Source organism: Jaculus jaculus, chromosome 12 (assembly GCF_020740685.1).
Source record: "Jaculus jaculus isolate mJacJac1 chromosome 12, mJacJac1.mat.Y.cur, whole genome shotgun sequence".
In the NCBI taxonomy this organism is placed as follows: Eukaryota; Metazoa; Chordata; class Mammalia; order Rodentia; family Dipodidae; genus Jaculus; species Jaculus jaculus.
The window spans coordinates 33,272,701-33,295,754 of record NC_059113.1 but is presented as its reverse complement, the minus strand read 5'-3'; the positions used below and the strand labels follow the sequence as shown (position 1 = coordinate 33,295,754).

The following is a 23,054-nucleotide window of genomic DNA, read 5'->3' as shown; positions in this document are numbered from 1 at the left end:
TGAGAGGGACAGACAGAGAGAGAGAGAAAGAGGCAGAGAGAGAGAGAGAGAGAGAATTGGCACACCAGGGCCTCCAGCCATTGCAAACAAACTCCAGATGCATGCACCACCTTGTGCATCTGGCTTACATGGGTCCTAGGGAATCGAGCCTTGAACCAGGGTCCTTGGGCTTCACAGGCAAGTGCTTAACCGCTAAGCCATCTCTCCAGCCCTGCCTCCGTCTCTTCATGCACAAAAGTGGCTCCCTCGTGGGCTCCTACAGCACTGGCTGAGGCAGTCCATACAAAGCCCTCACTGACTGGGCCTGTCCCCCCCATGAGCATTCAAAGATACTATTTTTATCACTTAAATTTTACTCCAAAGTACTACTTTTAGCCAGGCATGGTGGTGCACGCCTTTAATCACAGCACCCGGGAAGCAGAGGTAGGAAGATGGCCGAGAGTTCGAGGTCACCCTGAGACCACGTAGTGAATTCTTCTAGGTCAGCCTGAGCTAATGTGAGACTCTACCTTGGAAAAAAAAAAAAGAGAAAAAGTACTACTTTTATCACTTAAAATTTAACATATTTGAGGGGTCTGGAAAGATGGTTCAGTGGTTAAAAGCACTTGTTTGCCATCCCTGATAGTCAAACTTCAATTCACCAGCCACCCTCCCACGTAAGCTGGACTCAAAAAGTGGTGCAAGCATCAGGTGTTATTTACAGAAGTAGGAGGTCCTGGCACCCACCCAGCCCCCCCCCCACATATACACACACAGATAAATAAATTCATTAATTAAATAAAAATAAAAATTATACATATTTGGGAGGTTGGAGAGATAGCTGAGTGGTTAAGAGCACTTGCTTGCAGAGCCAGATGGCCCAGATTCAAATCCCCAGGACCTACATACACCCAGATGAACAAAGTGGTAAATGCATCTGGAGTTCATTTGCAGTGACAGAAGGCCCTGGTATGTGCATTCTATCTCTCTCTCTCTTTCCCTCTCTTTCTTTCTGCTTGCAAATAAATACAAAATTTAAAAAAAAAATTATTTTTTGAAGTAGAGTATTACTCTAGCCCAGGCTGACCTGGAATTCACTATATAGTCTCACCTCTGCCTCCCAAGTGCTGGGATTAAAGGTGTGTGCCACCATGTCTAGCAAATACGCTATTTTTTAAAAAAATTAACATATTTGTGGGCTGGAGAGATGGTTTAGCGGTTAAAGGCACTTGCCTGAGAAGCCTAAGGACCCAGGTTCGATTCTCCAGTTCCCACATACGCCAGATGTCCAAGGTGGCACATATGTCTAGAGTTCATTTGCAGTGGCTAGAGGCCCTGGTGCGCCTTCTCTCTATCTGACTGCCTTTCTCTCTCTCTCTCTATCTCTTTCATCCTCCCTCTCTCTGTATCTAATAAATAAATAAAAATTTTTAAACAGTTAAAAAAATAACATATTTGAAAAATAAAACTAACACAAATTAAAACAAACAAACAAAAGCTTACATTCAAGCTTATTTTCAATTCCAGAGTTTCAAATGAAAGCTGAGTGTGGTTTACTTTGCATCCCTTCTACCTTTGAGGGTATCTCTGTCTAGACAGCACTTGACAGTACTCACTTGGCAACGAGAAGATGAAAGGAAGTGAAACCTGACTCATCCATGAAAGACCTGACCATACTACACTGAATGGAGTTGTGAAGAAATAAAAGGAGCCATATCCATGACAACTCCAACACAGGCACAAAACTACAGCTTTTCTTTTTGGGCTGGGGAAGGTTGAGGTAGGGTCTCACTTTTATCCCAGGCTGACCTGGAACTCACTGTGTACCTCCAGACTGGTCTCCAACTTACAGCAATCCTCCTACTCTGCCTCTGGAATGCTAGGATTAAAGGTGTGTGCCACCATGCCTGGTTTATAAAAAAAAACAAAAAAGTCCATCTTTGGGGCTGGTTAGATGGTTTACCAGTTAAAGCACTTGACTAAGCCAAAGAGCCCAGGTTCGATTCCCAAGGACCCTGGTAAGCCAGATGCACAAGGTGGTGCATGCATACAGAGTTCGTTTGCAGTGGCTAGAGGTCCTGGCACACCCATCCTCTCTCTTTCTCTCTAATAAGCAAATTAAACATTTTTTTCTAAAAACCCATTGTTTCCTTTGTATTCTTCTGAGAAAGATGGGACTGGCGGTTACAGGTTGATAGTAAACTAAAGTCACCAAACTAGATTATTCAGATAAGAATTTACAGTCAACAAGGAAATCCCAAAACTGCAGTTCTAGAAAATTAGTAGAAACTAAGACTGTGACTCTAGAGTCATTTGGAAGCTATAGGTCAAAGCATGGACAGGCTGTGGTGGAGCATGGCAAGCCTATCTGAAAGGAAACCACAGAACACATAACTTCCTAGAAGAGTCACTACTGTTGTCATATTGTTGCTTTGAAATCCTGCCATCTGGGTTATTGTTGTTTTTTTTAAGCATCTAATGTCAGGCCCAAACACAAAATATGGTCCAGATGTTAAGCACTGGGACAGGACTGGCCCATGAGGGGAGATGGCTTGAGAATTTTCACAGGCCTAAAGTCAGTCTAGTGGGCGGTTTACTCCACAGGACTTTAGACTTCCTACACTTGTAGAAAAGAATACCCTGGAACCAGGCGCACACCTTTAATCCCAGCACTCAGGAGGCAGAGGTAGGAGGATTGCCTTGAGTTCAAGGCTACCCTGAGACTCCATAGTGAATTCCAGGTCAGCCTGGGCTAGAGCAATCCCTACCTTGAAAAAAAACAACAAAAAAGAAAAAGTATGCTCTGAGCAGACATATTCGCCTTGCTTATGAAAAGAAAGCTCCACATTTCTAGTAATTAATTACCCAGAGAGAGGGCTTCTTTTCTAAAGAACTTTATACATTAACTTGAAGTCAGTATGAATCATCCTGACTTTGCAAAATGAAAAAAAATAATAATAATAATAACTAACAGAGAGGAAAAAACTGCTTCCCACCACCACCAATATATCATGAGTTTCAAATGCATTTTCAGCTCCTAAAGCATGCATGTGGCATTAACTTAGGTAGGCCATGCGTTACCAAAGAATGCACTGATTCTGCCTTAGTGACATCAGGGTCCCCAGGGTATGGCAGACATTGTGCTCAAAGCAGAAAGACCTCTCCAACCCCCGCCCCCAAGCTTGTACGATTTTTCCATCCCAGACTTAAGTAATAATCAACTATGTACTTACTGCAAAGCTCTTTGATTCGTATGCTTCTTGCAAGCTGCTGACCTCAATCAGTTAGTCGGCTGCACTATTCTGGGCCAGTTGTTGGCCTGGGAGGGAAACCACATTCAGAGAGCACTTGAGTAAGGCGTGCTCAGGAAGCAGGCGGGCTCAGCCCCCCACGCCTTTCCTTCTCCTTCTAAGCTCCTTTCTCCCTCTTCCTCTCTCCCTATCCCCCGCCCCCCCTTCTCTCCTCTCTTGGTAAAATCATATTTCTCTCTGAATGGATCCTGAATTTACACCTCTCCTAAATCTAAGGGCTTAAAGATGCCAGCTGGATAGTTTCTTGCTAACTCTTGCCTGAGATATCAAACAGAAAAAATAAAATAAAATAAAAAATAAGCCAGGCATGGTGGCGCTCAGCTTTAATCCCAGCCCTCAGGAGGCAGAGGCCAGTTTGAGACTACAGAGTAAATTCCAGATCAGCTTGGGCTAGAGTGAAACTCTACCTCGAGAAAACAAATAAATAAATAAATAAATAAATAAATAATGATCCTCTGCCCTTCAGTCTACCCTCAAGCTCTAGGGCCTCCACTTATCATGGCCTATAAGGGCTGCAAGTTGTATCATCCTAAGTGGGGAAGGGCCATTCTGAGTCTTCAGTAAGTTGTGATTTCTTTTTTCATTTCATTTTATTGTTTTTAAATTTTTTTGCTTTAAAAAAATTTTTTTTAAATTTTTATTTATTTGAGAGCAACAGAACAAAAGAGACAGAGAGAGAGAATAGGTGCATCAGGGCCTCCAGCCACTGCAAACAAACTCCAGACGCCATGCAGCCCCTTGTGCATCTGGCTAATGTGGGTCCTGGGGAATTGAGCCTCGAACTGGGGTCCTTAGGCTTCACAGGCAAGCGCTTAACCACTAAGCCATCAAGCCAGCCCTCTTTTTTTCATTTTAAATAAATGTGTTTATACATAATTTTGAATTCAGAGAGCTCCAAAATGGTATGGGCATTCATCCTCATAAAACCTTACATACAGGTCCCTGCCACGCCAGGTGGCCTACAGTAAACCCCATTGGCCACTGGTCTGTGCCCAGGGAGCAACGGCTCTTCACAGAAAACACACGGGAGAAAGTCTGTGACGGTAAATAAGCAGTTATATATATGCTCATGTAATCTCTGAAAATCAGCGAGAACTCACTAGAAATGTAATGCAAATACCAGTGACAAGATGAGACAAACAGGGCTGGAGAGCTCACTTAGCAGTTAGGGCACATGCCTGAGAAGCCTAAGGGCCCAGGTTCAATTCCCCAGGTCCCACGTAAGCCAGGTGCACATGGTGGCACATGCATCTGGAGTTCCTTTGCAGTGGCTAGAGGCCCTGGTGTGCCCATCCTCACTCTTTCTTTCTCCCTTTCTTATAAATAAATAAAAATCTTTAAAAAAAAATAAAAGGTGAGACAAACATACATGCACAAACTTTGGTTCAACTGTTTCATCTGTAAAAATGCAGTCTAAGAAAATATTCATGAAACAATATTATTGTAGGGCTGGAGACATTGATGGCTCACCAGTGAAGGCGCTTTCCTGCAAAGCTAAACGATCTGAGTTCAGTTCCCCAGTACCCAAGTAAAGCCAGATACACAAAGTGGCACATGCATCTGGAGTCTGCTTGCAACTGCTAAGGCTTTGGCATGTCCATTCTAAGTAATTAATCCATAATCAAAGCTGTGTGAGCCACTGTGCTAACTGCATCCTTTAGTCAGAAACAATGACAAATGAAATAAATAAAAAGTCTCAAGGACGGGCTGGAGAGATAGATGACTTAGCGGTTAAGCACTTACATGTGAAGCCTAAGGACCCCGGTTCAAGGCTCGATTCCCCAGGACCACATAAGCCAGATGCACAAAGGGGTGCACGCGTCTGGAGTTTGTTTGCAGCAGCTGGAGGCCTTGGCGTGCCTATCCTCTCTCTATCTATCTGCCTCTTTCTCTCTCTGTCTGTTGCTCTCAAATAAATAAATAAAAGTCTAAAGGAAACATGGTGGTGCACACCTTTCGTCCCAGAACTGAAGAGGCTGAGGCAGGATCACAGTGAGTTTGAAGCCAGTATGGAGGTACAGAATGAGTTCAAGGTCAACCTGTGCTAGAGTGAGAACCAGTCTCAAAAAAGAAAAAAGAAAATCAGTCTGAGAGATGGCTTAGCGGTTAAGCCACTTGCCTACGAAACCTAAGCACCCAGGTTCAATTCCACAGTACCCACGTAAAGCCAGATGCACAAGGTGGAGTACGCGTCTGAAGTTCGTTTGCAGCAGCTGGAGGCCCTGGTATGCCCATTCTCTCTCTCTATCTGCCTCTTTTTCTTCTTCTTCCCTCTCTTTCACTCACTCATGTAATAGATAAATAAAAATAAAATTAAGGAAAAAACAAAAACATATTTATATATTTGTAAGCAGAGAGAGAGAGAATGGGCATGTTTCTTGATCAGATGAAGCAAAAAGCTCAGGCTGAGCTGTGCGTTTTTCCTGCGGTATACCCAGACTCCATCACACGGACAGAAGGAAGCACCACCTTCCACACTGCTGGTGGGAATGTATCTGGTCCAGCCATCGTGGAAATCAGTGTGGAGGTTCCTGAAACAGCTAAAAATAGATCTACCATATGACCCAGCTATAGCACTCCTAGGCATATATCCTAGGGACTCGACTCACTACCTTAGAGATACCTGCTCAACCATGTTTATTGCTGCTCTATTCACAATAGCTTGGAAATGGAACCAGCCTAGATGTCCCTCAGCTGATGAGTGGATAAGGAAGATGTGGCACATTTACACAATGGAGTTCTATTCAGTGGTAAAGAAAAACAAAATTATGAAATTTGCAAGGAAGTGGATGGACCTGGAAAGGATTACACTGAGTGAGGTAACCCAGGCCCCAAAAGACAAGCACTGCATGTTCTCTCTCATATGTGGATCCTAGCTACAAATGTTTAGGCTTGTATGTGACTTGGAACAAAACTTGGTAGCAGAGGTCAATAACTAGAAAGGGGCAATAAGGGAGGGAGGAGAGGAGAGGACTTACATATGTAAGTAGATGAGCAGAGTACTGAGCATGGAATGGCCTAAGTGAGGTCAGGGGAAGAGATTGAGTAAAGGAAGAGTTGGGGGAGGGTTAATCAAAATCGAAGAGGGGCTGGGCATGGTGGTGCACGCCTTTAATCCCAGCACTCAGGAGGCAGAAGTAGGAGGATCACCAAGAGTTCAAGGCCACCCTGAGACTACATAGTGAATTCCAGGACAGCCTGAGCTAGAGTGAGACCCTACCTCGGAAAAAATAAATAAATAAATAAATAAAAAATCTAAGAGGGTTTGAGTAAGCTATACGGGAACTTACTTTTTTGGACAATGGTGTACCCAGAAGTCATAGGTTGTTATTAGAAATTTTTCAATGCCAGGAATGGAGTACTTTCTAGTGAGTTGTTGGTCAGGGAGGTCCCTGGTGCCCCCAAAATAGGACAGGCCATTGCCAAGGCTCTTGGATTCCCACCAGGAATAGATGATGAGACCCTACTGCTGAAGACTCCACATGCTTGGGCTGCAAGTTCACTGAGAAATCCTGCTGGAACTGAGCTGAAAACCTCCTCCACGTAGACCAGCTGACAGAAGCTGGAAAAAACTACACTGCATGCAGTTCAATGGTAGAAAGAGAAATCACCAGTGAAGATACTCACCAGTGGACACTACAAACATCAAGTTTGGTTAGCCAGGCCAAATGAACCAATGGATACAATAGTGGCATGTCTATTATGGGGGAAACCAACTGCTCTCTAATTGGATTGGAGGCCCGCTCCAAGGAGGGAATACATGCCTGATACTGAAAACCTATGAGGGAGGAAATCATGAGCCCTAGGGGGTGTAACATCTGCTGGTGTCTGGCTAAATGCATATATTATGCTCACCAAACTGCCTGGTAAGCACTTCTCTGATTGTTCATACTGATATATTAGTGCTACTCTCACTTTTGGTTAGAGAAGCTTCTCTTTTCAGATGGCAGTGACCTTGGGGTGACTCAGAAGGCACCATGGTGCGGAGAAGAAGTGACAGAGGAGTGCTCAGCACTGAAATATCTCTATCACATCTTCCAAGGCTCAGGGTCCATTGAGGAAGGGGTGGCAGAAAGAATGTAAGAGTCAAAGGAAGGGTAGGACTCCTACAATGTGCTCTTCTAGACACAAAATGGCCTGGATATCCATGACCTCATGGTGCCTGACACTACCTACACAAGACCATCATAAGAGGAGGAAAAGGTGATGACATCAAAATAAAAGAGGCTGATTGAGGGGGAGGGGAGGGGACGAAGAGTGGAGCTGCACAGTAGCAGAGGCCAGTAAGCTAGGAAAGAGATATAAAGGGAAGAGAAAGGAAGGGAGGGGGGTACTTAATAGGATGGTATTTATATATGTAAGTAGAATAGATTAATTGGGGGTGAAAAGGCCCAAAGTGAGGTCAGGGGAAGAGATTGAGTAAAGGAAAGGTGGAGGGAGGGCTAATCAAAATCTAAGAGGATATAAATAAATCCTATGAGCCAGGCGTGTGGCACATGCCTTTAAACCCAGCACTCGGGAGGCAGAGGTGGGAGGATCGCCATGAGTTCCAGGCCACCCTAAGACTACAGAGTGAATTCCAGATCAGTCTAGGCTAGAGTGAGACCCTACCTCGAAAAACCAGAAATAAATAAATAAATAAATCATATGGAAACCTACTTTTTTGTACAATGGAACACTCAGGAGCCATAGATTGTTACTTGAAAATTTTTCAGTGCCAGGAATGGGATACCTTCCAGTGAGTTGTTGGCCAGGGAGGCCCCTGATGCCGCCAAAACATTATAGGCCATTGCTGAGGCCCTTGGTTTCCCACCAGGAACAGAAGGTAAGACCCTATTGCTGAAGACTCCACATACTTGGGCTGCAAGACCACTGAGAAATCCTCCTGGAACTGAGTTGATAACCTTCTCCATGTAGACCAGCTGACAGAAAGCTGGAAGAAGCCATTCTCCATGCAGATCAATGGGAGAGAGAGAAGTTACCAGTGAAGCTACTCACTACAAGCCTTAAATTTGGCCAGCCAGGCCAAATGAGCCAACAGGTGCAATAGTGGCATGTCTGTCATGGTGGAAACCAACTGCCCTTTAATTGGACTAGAGGCCCACTCCATGGGAGGGAATATGTCCCTGACACTGAAAACTTAAAAAAAGGGGTAGTCATGAGCCCTAGGGGTATAAAGTCTGCTGCTGTCTGGCTAAATGTATGTACTATGCTTATCAAACTGCCCAGTAAGCACTTCTTTTAATGTTCATACCCTTATATTAATGCTACTCTCACTTTTGGTAGAGGATCTTCTCTCTTCAGATGGTAATGACCTTGGGATGACTCAGGAGGCATCATGGTGCTGGAAAGAAGTGACAGGAGTGCTCAGTACTGCAATACACCTTCCAAGCTTGGCTCAGGGCCTATTGCAGAAGAGGTGGCAGTAAGAATGTAAAAGCCAAAGGAAGGGTAGGACTCCTTACAATGTGCTCCTGAGACACAAAATGGACTGGATATCCATGACCTCACAGTGCCTGACACTACCTACACAAGACCATCATAATCAGAGGAAAAGATGATGACATCAAAATAAAAGAAAAGACTGATTGAGATGGGGAAGGGAAATGATGGAGAATGGAGTTTCAAAGGGGAGAGTGGGGGGAGGGAGGGAAATACCATAGGATATTTTTTATAATCATGGAAGTTGTTAATAAAAAAATTGAAAGAAAAAAAAAGAGTGGAGTTGCAAAGGGGAAAATGAGGGGGGGGAATCACAGTTTATTGTCTAATTATGAAAGCTGTCAATAAAAATTATTAATAAAATGAAAAAGATCCCCCAAACAAAAGAGTACAAAAGGTAAATAAACAACAAAAATGTAAGCATAACAGTAATTATGTACCCCAACAGCATCAGAGGCTACTTCATGGCTTGCACTGCAGAAAGGAAGTTCGAGAAGACTGAGGATGGCTTTCCCAATTGGAATACGTAAGTCCTGGGTAAAATTTCCTTCATGGACCCTGCAGGCTCTCCTGGGTTCCCTAAGGTTGTAACTATCTGTCATGCCACGTGGAGGCTTCATGCGGATGGAAACTGAACAGCGTCCAGGTGGCCGAGCCCAGACCAGCGCCCACAGCTGAGGAAACCTCCGCCTAGACTAAGTTCGCCTCTCAGTGGGACGCTTGCCAACTCCCCAAAGAACAAGAATTTCCTAAATCCCAGCCAAAAACCAAAGCGTAAAAACACCCTGTTTTGCTCTTGAAAAATAAATTTATCAAGCCTAAAAATAACTAAGACAAAGCTAAAAGATGAAAGTGACTCTGAACGAATTTCAAACAGATGTTGGACTAAATTTGTGAAGACTGTCAGAAAAAAAGAGTCCTGGGGACCCCTGCATGACAGAGGAGGGTAATCTAGAAGACTCTTAGGGCACACACATAGGAGGAAAAAATGGGAAAAATCAATATAGGTCTCTACGTATCATGTAGGCAGCAACCAGTCCTATATCTATGAACAGAAAATGGGTATTAATGAAAATTGGTTAAGTGATGGGTTAGCAGATTGTGACTATATTAACATACTAAATGAAATCTGAAAATTGATATACACATAGAGGATAGAAATATTTGTATCATAGCCAGGCATGGTGGCATACGCCTTTAATCCCAGCACTCGGGAGGCAGAGGTAGGAGGATCACCATGAGTTCGAGGCCACTCTGAGACTACATAGTGACTTCCAGGTCAGCCTGTGCTACAGCAAGACCCTACCTACCTCAAAAAAAAAAAAAAAAAAAGAAAGAAAGAAAAATTTGTATCAGATTTATGTTACTATAACAAAGTACCTGAGGCTATCAACTTAAAAGGGAGAAAGGCTTAATTTGGCTCTAAACTTTGGAGGTTTCAGACCATTTTCATTTGGGCCACTGCTTCCAGGCCTGTGGTGAGGGAGACAGAACATCATTTGCAGGAGTGTATGGTGGAGCACAGAAGAAAGCAGGAAGGAGCTGGGGTCCCCAGTCCTACATATGAATGAATATAGTATGTAAGTATGTGAGAGAGAGAGAGGGAGAGAGTGTATGGGCACACCAGGGCCTCTGGCCATTACAAATGAACTCCAGATGCATGTGCACTTTGTATGTCTGGCTTTACACGGGTAATGGAACGTCCAGCCTGGACTGGGCAGGCTTTGTGCCAAGCCATCTCCCCAGCCTTTCACTCTCTTCCTCAAAGGCATGCCCCAAGGCCCAGAACTCCCCCTGGGCCCCACTTCTTCCACTTCCTAATTGAGACACTCTTAGGAGCAAGCCTTTAACACACAAGGCTTTGGGGCACAATGAAGATCCAATCTATAAAAATAGTGCTCTTCTTTGCAATGTCAATAAACAGCTTCAGTGCTGGAATGATGGCTTACTGGTTTAGGGGCTTGCTTGCAAAGCCTAAGGACTCAGGTTTGACTCCCCAGTACCCACGTAAGCCAGATACACAAAGCGGCGCATGTGTCTGGATTATGTATTTGCCAGCTAGAGGCCCTGGCGTGCCCATTATTTCTCTCTCTCTATCTCTCTGGCTTTCTCTCTGTCTTAAATTAATTAATTAATTAAACATTTCTAAAAAATAAACATTTAAGCCAGGCGTGGTGGCGCATACCTTTAATCCCAGCACTCGGGAGGCAGAGGTAGGAGGATCGCTGTGAGTTCGAGGCCACCCTGAGACTACAAAGTGAATTCCAGATCAGCCTGGGCTAGAGTGAGACCCTACCTCAAAAATAAATAAATAAATAACATTTATAAACACTCATCCCTGCTAAGAGGAACTTGACTCTCAAGTGAACCAAACCACCTCTTCAGATTACTTTAATTTTGTTCTAAAGCACAAAATTTCACAGTACGAAATTACATAGAGAGAAGTAATTACAGAGGAGAGACACACCACACTGGGCAAGGGATGGTTAGTGAAGCCGGCCTTCTAAAGAGCTATGAGACCAAGGCTCACCATGCAAGCGAGCCTCTTCTGTAAATACGTGCCTAGGCACAAGAGGCTGTCCTCCTTAACAGCGCAGCTACGGGGCCAGGGGAGTTCACACACTGAGCTCCTGCAGTGTGACCATGAGAGGTCATGGAGGAGTGAAGAACACTAAGCTCCACAGCTAGACCCTCCTGCTGCCCCCTCTTCAAGCACCACACGTCCTATGCCCCTGGCACCACTTACCTTCACCCACACTGCCCTTCCCTCGGAGGTTACAGAGATTTGCATTCGTTTAGCCAGTCAGGAATAGGAGGAGATCAGCTACGCTTTTAATTCCTAAACTAATCTGGGGGAAAAGAATGAGAGCCCTGATAGTCTAAAGAATGACTCAGGGCTGGGCGTGGTGGCGCACACCTTTAATCCCGGCACTCGGGAGGCAGAGGTAGGTGGATCACCGTGAGTTCGAGGCCACCCTGGGACTACATAGTGAATCCCAGGTCAGCCTGGGCTAGAGTGAGACCCTACCTCAAAAAAATGAATAAAACAAAAACAAAAAAAGAATGACTCAGCCTCAGATGCCTATAGATTCTCTCTGACTTGCAGATGTCACTGGTCGTTAAGACTGAGGATGTTGGGCTAGAGAGATGGCTTAGTGGTTATTAAGGTGCTTGCCTGCAAAGCCAAAGGATGCAGGTTTGATTCCCCAGGACCCATGTAAACCAGGGGCACAAAGTGGCGCATGGTGAGTTTGTTTGCAGTGGCTGGAGGCCCTGGTGTGCCCATTTTCTCTCTCTCTTTCTCACACTCTTAAATAAATAAAAATAAATTAAAAAAAAAAAAGCTGGGTGTGGTAGTTCATGCCTTTAATCCCAGCATTCGGGAGGCAGAGGTAGGAGGATCGCTATGAGTTTGAGGCCACCCTAAGACCACACAGTGAATTCCAGGTCAGCCTGGACTAGAGTGAGACTCAACCTCAAAAGCAAACAAACAAACAAAAAAAAACCCAGCAATTAAAAAAGCAATAATATTTTAAAAATGGTCATGATGAGCTGTGTGTGGTGGCACATGTCTTTAATCTCAGCCCTTGGGAGGCAGAGGTAGGAGGATCGCTGTGAGTTCGAGGCCACCCTGAGACTCCAGGTCAGCCTGAGCTAGAGTGAGACCCTATCTTAAAAAAAAAAAGAAAGAAAGAAAAAAAGAAAAGAAAAATGGTCATGATGATTAGTAAAAGTAAAAGCTGTTTCAAAAGGACTAACAAGAGAGTACCTCTGGCAAATCTAATCAAGGAAGAAAAACAGAATATCCACATTATAAATGAGAAAGAGGACATAATTATATACATGGATTCGTAAACGAGACAGAACAGATAATTTTCTAGGAAAACACAGATTACCAAAATTAACTCAAGAAGAGACAAACAGTCCAACAGAAAAAATGGCAAAGGATATGAAAAGGGAAAACATGAATAACAGACAGACGGATTCTTAATTAACTCAGAGCCAGGAAACATGGCAAAGGCAGTGATGCATTTAACATATATAAACCATTTTAAAAATATTTTACTTATTTATTTACAAGCAGAAAGATACAGAGAGAGAGAGAGAGAGAAAGAGAGAGAGAGGGAGAGAGAGGGAGAGACAGCACCCAAGAGAAGCGTGGGTACACCAGGGCCTCCAGCCACTGTAAATGAACTCCAGCTGCATGTGCCACTTTGCACTGGGGAAACGAACCCAGGTCATTAGGCTTTGCAGGCAAGTGCCTCCTCAACTGCTGGGCCACTTCTCCAGCCCTGAACTATTTTTTGAAGCTCATCATATAAACTGATATATTTTTAAATACTTTATTCATTACTAATTTGCAAGGAGAGAGAGAGAGAATGGGCACTCCAGGATCTCTTGCCACTGCAAATGAATTTCAGGTGCATGTGCCATTCTATGCATCTGGCTTTATGTGGGTACCCAGGAACTGAACCTGGGCCATAAGGCTTTGTAAGCAAGTGCCCTTAACCACTGAGCCATCTCTAACCCTAAAGTAATATACTTTTTAGTATTTTTATTTATTTATTTATTTATTCATTTGCAAGAAGAGAGAGAGAAAATGGGAGTTCCAGGGCATCTTTCCAATGCAAACAAACTGAAGATGCATGCAACACTTCATGCATCTGGCTTTACATGAGTACTAGAGATTTGAACCCTGGCTGTCATATTTCTAGCCCCATTTGTTTTAAAGACTTAAGGAGACTTTACTAGATTAAGAGAAGAAAAGAGGGGAAAGTACAGAAGGCAGGAGGATGTAGAGAGCCCACATGGAGGTGGATGTCTCACCCCATATCAGCTCAGCCATGCTGAAACTGGGGGTGCTTACCAGAGCAGGGGCCTCAAAGTTCAAGAGAGGTGAAAAAGCCAAAAAGAGCCCCCTTTTTTTAACTAAAGCAAAAAATTTTAAATAAATAATAGCAAAAATGTGTAAACTAGTTGGGCAGGGTGATGCATGCCTTTAATCCTAGCACAGGCAGAGGTAGGAGGATCACTGTGAATTTGAGGCTAGTCTGGGGCTTTAGAGTGAGTTTTAGGTCAGTTTGGGCTACAGTGAGACCTTACCTTGAAAAAACAAACAGGGCTGGAGAGATGGTTTAGCGGTTAAGGCGCCTGCCCACGAAGCCTCAGAACCCAGGTTCACTTTCCCAGTACACACATAAGCCAGATGTATAAGGTGGCACATGCGTCTGGAATTTATTCGCAGCAGCTGGAGGCACTGGTGTACCCATTCTCTATATATCTATATATATATCTGTCTCTTCCTCTCTCTCAGATAAATAAATAAAATATAAAAACAAACAGGGCTGGAGAGATAGCATAGTGGTTAAGGCGCTTGCCTGTGAAACCTAAGGACTCAGGTTCAATTTCCCAATACCCATGTAAACCAGATAAAAAAGCAGGAGCGGGCTGGAGAGATGGCTTAGCAGTTAAGCGCTTGCCTGTGAAGCCTAAGGACCCCGGTTCGAGGCTCAGTTCCCCAGGTCCCACGTTAGCCAGATGCACAAGGGGGCGCACACATCTGGAGTTCGTTTGCAGAGGCTCGAAGCCCTGGCGTGCCCATTCTCTCTCTCTCCCTCTATCTGTCTTTCTGTGTCTGTCGCTCTCAAATAAATAAATAAAAAATAAAAAATAAAAAAAGCAGGAGCATGTCTGGAGTTCACATTTGCAGTGGCTGGAGGCCCTAGCATGCCCATTCTCTCTCTCTCTCTAGTAAATAAATGTAAAGTAAAATATTTTAAAAACCACAAATGTAATGTTGCGTTGGAAGTCAGCCTCAGTTAAGATGAAGATCTCTACACCTTTAGAGATCTGGATTCTTCTTGCTGTTTTGATTTGGCCTTGTGCTGAGAACATCACTGTTGTGCAAATAAGCTGTTCTTGGATTGGGTGATGGTCACTGTCAGCCTTTCTACTGCCGACAGAAACAATCCATACATAGTGCAGATGACTTGTTTCTGGGATTGGGCTGCCCTGTGACTTGGATACAAACATGTTTTTATTTATTTATTTATTTACTCATTACATAGAGAGAGAGAGAATGGGCACGGCAGGGCTTCTAGCCACTGCAAACGAACTTGACACTTGTGCCGCCATGTGCATCTGGCTTACCTGGGACATGAAGAATTGAGCCTGGGTCCTTTGGCTTGGCAAGCAAGCACCTTAACTGCTAAGCCATCTCTCCAGCCCCCAGATACAAACATATTTACACCATTTTACATACCCTGCTTGTAAATGTGGCATCAGGAAAATGGTTATCTCAAACTGAGGTACACTTTATGCCAAGGAATACGCACTGGGGCTCTCATACCATCAAGGTACGGCGTATTCTGCATCTCAAAAATCAGTATGGCTTATGGCAGTTTGTATTGATGATGAAATAAAGTTGGTACCAAGCCCCTTTATAGATAACTTTGAAGCAAATGTCAGAAGTGTTAGGATTACTAAATTGTCATCAAGATGTCTCCCATTAAAAAAAGTAGAAGCCAGGCGTGGTGGTGCACACCTTTAATCCCAGCACTTGGGAGGCAGAGGTAGGAGGATCGCTGTGAGTTCAAGGCCACCCTGAGACTCCATAGTGAATTCCAGGTCAGCCTGGGCTAGAGTGAAACCCTACCTCGAAAAACAAAAACAAAAAAAAAAAGTAGAAACCATGAATTTTAGCATCACAAATTTTGTCATAACAGTATTTTTATTAATGTTTATGAGCATATAAACAAAACCACAAATGTACGAAAGAAATCAGATGTGGAGATGTGTATGAGACCCAGAACTGCCCATCCCCCTCGCTCCCTGGCTCCCCACCAGCCAAGCTCTAAGTAGGCTCTGAACTACCACCTGTGATGGTAATTGACACTTCAGAGAGTAGTCTTTACCCACCCTCCCCAGTTTGTTCATACTAGGTCTGGGATCTTAAAATCCTACCATCATGGTAATTTGACCAAGATTTTCTGCACTTGAGGGGAGAGGAAAACTAACTTCCTTCGTCAGTTCAGCAGAGGGTCCAAGCCAACCTGGCCACTACAGGATCCAATCAACCTTCCTTCCTTCCCGACACCTTACGCACTACACTGGAGATCTTCCCCCTCCTTTCTTTCCTCTCCCAAAGGGCTTGAAAGCCCCTCCTCCTGTTAGGCAGTGTGGAGTTGGGGTGTTCATAACTTCACAGGGTTTTTGTTGTTGATTTTTGAGGTAGGGACTCATTCTAGTCCAGACTGACCTGGAATTCACTATGTAGTCTCAGGGTGGCCTCAACCCACAGTAATCCTCCTACCTCTGCCTCCTGAGTGCTGGGATTAAAGGCAAGTGCCACAGCAGCTTTTGTTATCTACACAAGACCTACAGAGGATGGACCCGTCAGCATGTTGCTATCAATGATGGAGGAGGGCAAAACAAAATGATGACATCAAAATAGAAGAGGGGGGTCTAGAGAGATGATTTAGTGGTTAAAACGCTTGCCTGCAAAGACAAAGGACGCAGGTTCGACTGTCCAGAACCCACATAAGCCAGATGCACATAGTAGAGCATGTATTGTTTGCAGTGGCTAGAGATTAAAAACTATTGTGAATGATGCTGTTTTGATTCTAGGTGCACAAATATCTCCTCAACAACCTGCTTTCAATTCTCTTTAAAAATAAATTTAAAGCTGGGCATGGTGGTGCATGCCTTTAATCTCAGCACTCGGGAGACAGGTAGGAGGCTCACTGAAGTTGAGGCCAGCCTGAGACTACGTTGTGTATTCCTGGTTAGCCTGGGCTACAGTGAGACTCTGCCTCAAAAAAAATTAGTGCTAGTCATGGGGGTGCACTTGTTTTCAGGGTGTGGTGGCACATGCCTTTAATCTCAGCACTCAGGAGGCAGAGGTAGGAGGATCACCATGAGATCAAGGCCACCCTGAGACTACATAGTGAATTCCAGGTCAGCCTGGGATAGAGTGAGACCCTACCTCAAAAAACAAACAAAAGTCAATACTGTAGAGGGTGACCAGTGGGAGACAAGAAATAAGAACTACAAATATTATAAAGGGTATATGATATTCTCAGAAAGCAATAAATCTAGTTGGTACAATCAAACAAATCCACTTAAAAAACAAACAAACAACAACAACAAGAAAAAGAAAAACCAAGGCTGGGGAGATGTTTCAGTAAATAAAGGCACTTGTTTGCAAATCATACCAGCCTGGGTTTAATTCCCCAGTACCCATATCAAGCCAGACACAAACTGGCACGTACTTCTGGAGTTTGCAGTAGCAAGAGGCCCGGCGCACCCATTCTTTCTCTTTCTCTTTCTCTCTCTCCCTCCCTCCCTCTCTCTCTCTCTCTCTCTCTGCAAACAAATTAAAAAAAAAAATTTAACTCTAGCATAAGAACCAATATTGAGCTTAGAATGAAGCTCTACTCTCATTTAAACCTCCTTGCTTTGGCAGGACATCATGGTGGCTCACACCTGTAATCCCAGTATCTGGGGAGGTGGAAGCAGGAGGATTGCAAATTCGAGTCCAGCCTGGTTTACACAGCAAATTCCAGACCAGCCAGGGCCACTCATGAGACCCTGTCTAAAAATAAATAAATAAATAAAATAAAAAACTTTTAAAGCCGGATGTGGTGGCTGATGCCTGTAATTCCAACACTCAGGATACTAAGGCAGTAAGGCCACTGCAAGCTTGCTCTCTTTGAGAGTTAATCATACAAAACTATTTTCTGTAAGGACTGACAAACTTGTGTCCCCACCCGCCTTCTCCAACTTACACGTTGAAATAATACAGTATTTGAAACTGGATAACCAAATCTTCTGAAACCAAAAATTCATCTGAAGGGTTCAGTTGTGACTCGACTGAAAAACACTTTATCTCTCGCCTCCAGCCATGGCAGTTACTAATGGATAAGCATGTCCAACATAACTCATCCGATAGAGGGCAAGGAAGAGCACCTTCACAGGATTTTTATTTTCCCCAAAGCGTACATACCGCTTATTACATAAACTTGCGTGCTAGCGGATAAAGCTCTCACAAAATAAAATTAAGATATTCAAAGTCAAACTTGCTTTCAAAAACAAAAAGCACCCACAACTATTTTTTGTTCCAAAGGCATCGGGAAGGAGATCGTTACTGTTGCACTCACACCACGCTCCGCATCACCGGGACACCCACAGCATCCTCACGACTCCCTTCGGTTCGCCGCGTACCCGGGGGACACCGGGCAGCGGACCCTGGAGACGCTTAATCCGCGCCCAGCCTCGATCGCCCGGGACAGGCAGGAGCGGACGAGAAGCTCTGAGGACCAGAGATGGCCTTGGGCTTCTCCCTCCGTCGGAGGGACGAGAAAGCTCCCCCAACCCACCCCACAGGAGTCCCGGGCCCCTGCGCCCACGCACCTGTCCCACCGCGGCAAGGACTTGGGGCGCTTCCCGGGGGATCACCTGGCCCTCGGTCCTTCTCCCCCCCTTTCCCCGCCCCCCGGCTCCTGCGCCAAACCCAGGGGCCCGGCGGGGAAGGGGGCGGCCACCGGCCGCGGCCACCTGCAGCACGGACCCCTGGGGTTGCCAGGCAGGGCAGGACGCTGGGGGGGGGGGCGCAAAACCTTTTCTCTCGGGCTGGGCACCGGGAGTCGAGGCGAAGAGGGGAGTCGGGGGCCACGGCGGCGAAGACCGCAGCGCATCTTTTGCCGAGGGGCAGTCCTGCGTCCCTGCGCCAGGGCTCCTGCACCCCTGTCTCGCCCGCCCGACCCGGGAAGACAAGACAGACGAGGAGCAAGAGGAGCGCGAGGCCCGCAGCTCCTACTCACCCGCTGGGGTTCACTCGCGCCCGACTCCCCGCGGCAGCGCCGCAGCCCGCAGCTGCCGCGGCTTTCCGCGCTCACAGATGTTCGCCGAAAGGTCCCCGAGGCAGCCACCGGCGCCTTCCCGCTCTTCGCCTCCAGGGGGCGCGGGCGAGCCGCCGCGGGGCTTCTTGGGAGTTGTAGTCCAAGAGCCTCGGTAGCGGCGTCCTTCCGCAGCTTCCGATACCCTTGAGGCAGGTTGGTGGTGCGATGATGGTGGTGGTGGTTTCTTTCTTGGTTAGTCCTCTGCCTCCTCAAGGGTTCATCCTCCGCGGACGGTTAATGGATATTGGAGCGTCTCACTCGGAAGCCCCTCTGGGCACTTCAGAACAGTGTTCTTAAAAGTGAAGTGCTAGGAACAACAACTTCCATCAGCTGGGAACTTCATGAAAATGCGAATTCTCCTTTCCACAGAGACCATTCGGTTTTGGGGTTTGTTTTTGCGGTGCTGCTGATAGAAACTAGACCCTCGCACATGCTACGGAAGTGGTCTACTATGGAGCTACACCTCTAGCTTTATTTAGTTTCTACCGCATTAAAAATCTTGGGGCTGGAGATATGGCTCGGCCCTTAAGGCAATTGCCTGTGAAGCCTAATAACCAGGGTTCGATTCCCCAGTACCCACATAAAACCAGATGCACAAAGTGGCACATGCATCTGGAGTTCTTTTGCAGAGGCTAGAAACCCTGGCCAGCATTTTCTGTCCCCTCTCTCTATGTCTCTCTTTCCTTTCCTTGGGGGAAAAAAAAAATTCTAGGCGGGGGTGGTGGCGCATGCCTTTAATCCCAGTACTCGGGAGGCAGAAATAGGAAGATTGCCATGAGTTCGAGGCCACCCTGAGACTACATAGTGAGTTCCAGGTCAGCCTGGGCTAGAAAGAGAACCTACCTCAAAAAAAAAAAAAAAAGTCAGGCTGGAGAGATGGCTTAGCGGTTAAGGCGCTTGCCTAAAGGATCAAGGTTCAATTCACCAGGACCCATATAAACTAGATATAAATTAGATGCACAAGTTGGTGCATGCATCTGGAGTTTGTGTGCAGAAGCTAGAAGCCCTGGAATGCCCATTCTCTCTCTCTTTCTCTCTCCCTCTCAAATAAATAAGTAAAACAAAATAAAAAAGAAAGCCAGCCAGCCAAGTCAGGTGTGGTGGTGCATGGCTTTAATCCCAGCATACAGGAGATAGAAAAGTAGGAAGATTGCTGTGAGTTCAAGGCCACCCTGAGACTACATGATGAATTTCAGGGCTAGAGTGAGACCCTAACTCAAAAAAAAAAAAAAAAAAAGATTTTTCTCTGGAAAGGAGGAGAGGAAGTTATCTGTGAGAATGAGCAGGAGCATGTGGTGTTTGTGTGTGTGTGTGTGTGTGTGTGTGTGTGTGTGTGTGTGCGCGTACATGTATGTGTAACACTGAATCGTGGGATCTAAGTTGAGTAATGAAAAGTAAAGGGCAGAAAGAGCTGAGTGTGTGGGATTTTACGGGGGTTTACTGAAGTAGTTGAAAAAACAAATGTAAAAGTTCTTGGTAAAAGGGTAAGGATTATTGATGGTGACCTGGTCAGGAAGTGAGACTGGAGAGTGTTTAGGATTACGTGCCTCATCCTTAAATTCATATGTTGCAACACAACCCCCAATGTGATGTTGTCTGGGCCTTTGGGAAGTAATTAGAGAACTCAGGAATGGCATTAGTACCCGTATGAAAGAAGCCCTAAAAGCTTCCTTGTTCCCCACACAATGAGATGTACGTATCAATGAGTCAGGAGTGAGCCTTCACCAGACACCACATCGTCCCTGATCTCAAACGTCCCATCCATCCTTCAGATCTTTGAAAATCAATTTTCATTGCTTAGATCACCCAGTCAGGGGCTGGAGAAATGGGTCAGCAGTTAAGGGTGCTTGCCTATGAAACTTAAGGACCCAGGTTCAATTCCCCAGGACCCAGGTAGGCCAGGTGATGCATGCTTCTGGAGTTCATTTGCAGAGGCTCTGGCATGCCCATTCTCTCTCTCTCTCTGATTGCCTTTCTCTCTCATAAATAAATAAATAAATAAATAAATTTTAAAAATCACGCAGTCTTTAGTGTTCTTGTTACATAGCATCCAGATAGCGAGAAAGATGATAAGTATGAAAATGAGTTAGGGCCATCATGTACCTGTCCTGGATGGAGACGTGTCATAGACTGAAGCAGTCACCATGCATGAGTCACAAACAAGCTTCACCGTTTGTGCCATTTTCAGGGAACAAGACAGAAGTCAGGGCCAAGCGTGGTGGCACACGCCTTTAATCCCAGCACTTGGACGGAAAGGTAAGAGAGATACCATGAGTTCAAGGCTAAGGCCAAAATGGGACTAGAGTGAGTGCCAGGTTGGCCTGGGCTAGAGTGACACCTTACCTCCAAAATGAATGAAAACAAGCCAGGCATGGTGGCGCACACCTTTAATTCCAGCACTTTGGGAGGCAGAGGTAGGAGGATCACTGTGAGTTCAAGGCCACCCTGAGACTCCATAGTGAATTCCAGGTCTAGCCTGAACTAGAGTGACACCCTACCTAGGAAAACCAAAACAACAGCAACAAAACAAGCAAAGAAAAAAACCTATAAAGAAGCAGAACTTCTGACATGAGTGTGTGAAAAGTATACTCCAGACCTGCGGAAAGCAGCAGCTATATACATCTGGCAAAGAATTAATATCTAAAATATAAAAAGTACTCAAAAAATGAAATAGAGCTGGAGAGATGGCTTAACGGTTAAGGTGTTTGCCTGAAAACCCAAAGGATTCCGGTTCGACTCTTCAGGTCCCAGGTAAGCCAGATGCACAAGGAGGCACATGCATCTGGAGTTTGCAGTGGCTGGAGGTCCTAGCATGCCCATTCTCTCTCCATCTCTCTGCCTCTTTCTCTCTCAAATTAATAAAAATAAAGTTTTTAAAAAATGAAATAGGGGGCTGGAGAGATGGCTTAGCAGTTAAGCGCTTGCCTATGAAGCCTAAGGACCCCGGTTCGAGGCTCGGTTCCCCAGGTCCCACATTAGCCAGATGCACAAGGGGGCGCACGCGTCTGGAGTTTGTTTGCAGAGGCTGGAAGCCCTGGCGCGCCCATTCTCTCTCTCTCCCTCTGTCTTTCTCTCTGTGTCTGTCGCTCTCAAATAAATAAATAAAAAAATTAAAAAAAAAAAAAAATGAAATAGGGCTGGAGAGATAGCTTAGCGGTTAAGTGCTTCAAGGCTCAATTCCCTAGGACCCACGTTAGCCAGATGCACAAGGGGGCACAGGTGTCTGGATTTTGTTTCCAGTGGCTGGAGGCCCTACCATGCCCATTCTCTCCCTCTCTCTCTGCCTCTTTCTTTCTCTGTCGCTCTCAAATAAATAAGTAAAAATAAACAACAAAAAAACTTTAAAAATGAAATAATAGGAAATTAAACAACCCAATTACAAAATGGGCTATGGGCCGGGCGTGGTGGTGCATGCCTTTAATCCCAGCACTCAGAAGGCAGAGGTTGGAAGATCGCCATGAGTTCGAGGCCACCCTGAGACTACATAGTGAATTCCAGGACAGCCTGAGCTAGAGTGAAACCTACCTCAAAAAAAACAAAAAATAAAAATAAAATAACTAAGGACCCCGGTTCAAGGCTCAGTTCCCCAGGTACCACGTTAGCCAGATGCACAAGGGGGCACACGCGCCTGGAGTTCGTTTGCAGAAGCTGGAGGCCCTGGCGCGCCCATTCTCTCTCTCTCCCTCTATCTGTCTTTCTCTCTGTGTCTGTCGCTCTCAAATAAATAAATAAATAAAATTAAAAAAAAATAAATAAATAAAATAAAATAAATAATGGGCTATGGGGCTGGAACAATGGCTTAGTGTTTAAGGCATTTGCCTGCAAAGCCAAAAGACCCAGGTTTGATTCCCCAGGACCTATGTTAGCCAGATGCACAAGGTGTCACACGCATTTGGTGTTCATTTGCAGTGGCTGGAAGCCCTGGTGTGCCTATTCTCTCTCTTTCTCTGTCAAATAAATAAATTAATTTAATTTAATATTTTTTTAAAAATGGGCTATGGAACTAAATAGAGAGTTCTCAGAAGAAATACAGATGGCATATAAACCTCTAAAAACATGTTCTACATCCCTATCCATCATGGAAATGCAGATTAAAACTACGTTGAGATTCCATTTCACTCCTGTCAGATTGGCTGCCATCATGAAAACAAATGACCATAAATGCTGGTGAGGATGTGGAAAAAGAGGAACCCTTCTACACTATTGGTGGGAATGCAATCTGGTATAGCTACTGTGGAAATCAGGGTAGAGGTCCTGAGACAGCTAAAAATAGATTTACAATATGACCCAGCTATAGCACTCCTAGGCATATATCTTAAGGACTCATCTCACTACCTTAGAGGTACTTGTTCAACCATGTTTATTGCCACTCTATTCACAATAGCTAGGAAATGGAACCAGCCTAGATGTCCCTCAACTGATG

General features: G+C 45.0%; 1 protein-coding gene across 3 annotated transcripts in view; it reads right to left on the bottom strand.

Moving 5' to 3' along the window:
* Specc1 (sperm antigen with calponin homology and coiled-coil domains 1) overlaps positions 1-18,650 on the bottom strand; it is a 310,970-nt gene extending 292,320 nt beyond the window's left edge. Inside the window, exon 1 of one of the 3 annotated variants that reach the window (XM_045130800.1) lies at positions 18,554-18,650. Coding sequence is in view for 2 of the 3 variants with exons in the window: in XM_045130799.1 (XP_044986734.1) it covers positions 17,891-17,904 (14 nt within the window). In the remaining variant the exon portion in view is untranslated. Of the gene's footprint in view, positions 1-17,890; positions 17,908-18,553 lie in introns of those variants that run through there. The other 2 variants (XM_045130799.1, XM_045130803.1) reach the window with 2 other exon arrangements.
* Positions 18,651-23,054: the final 4,404 nt, after the last annotated feature.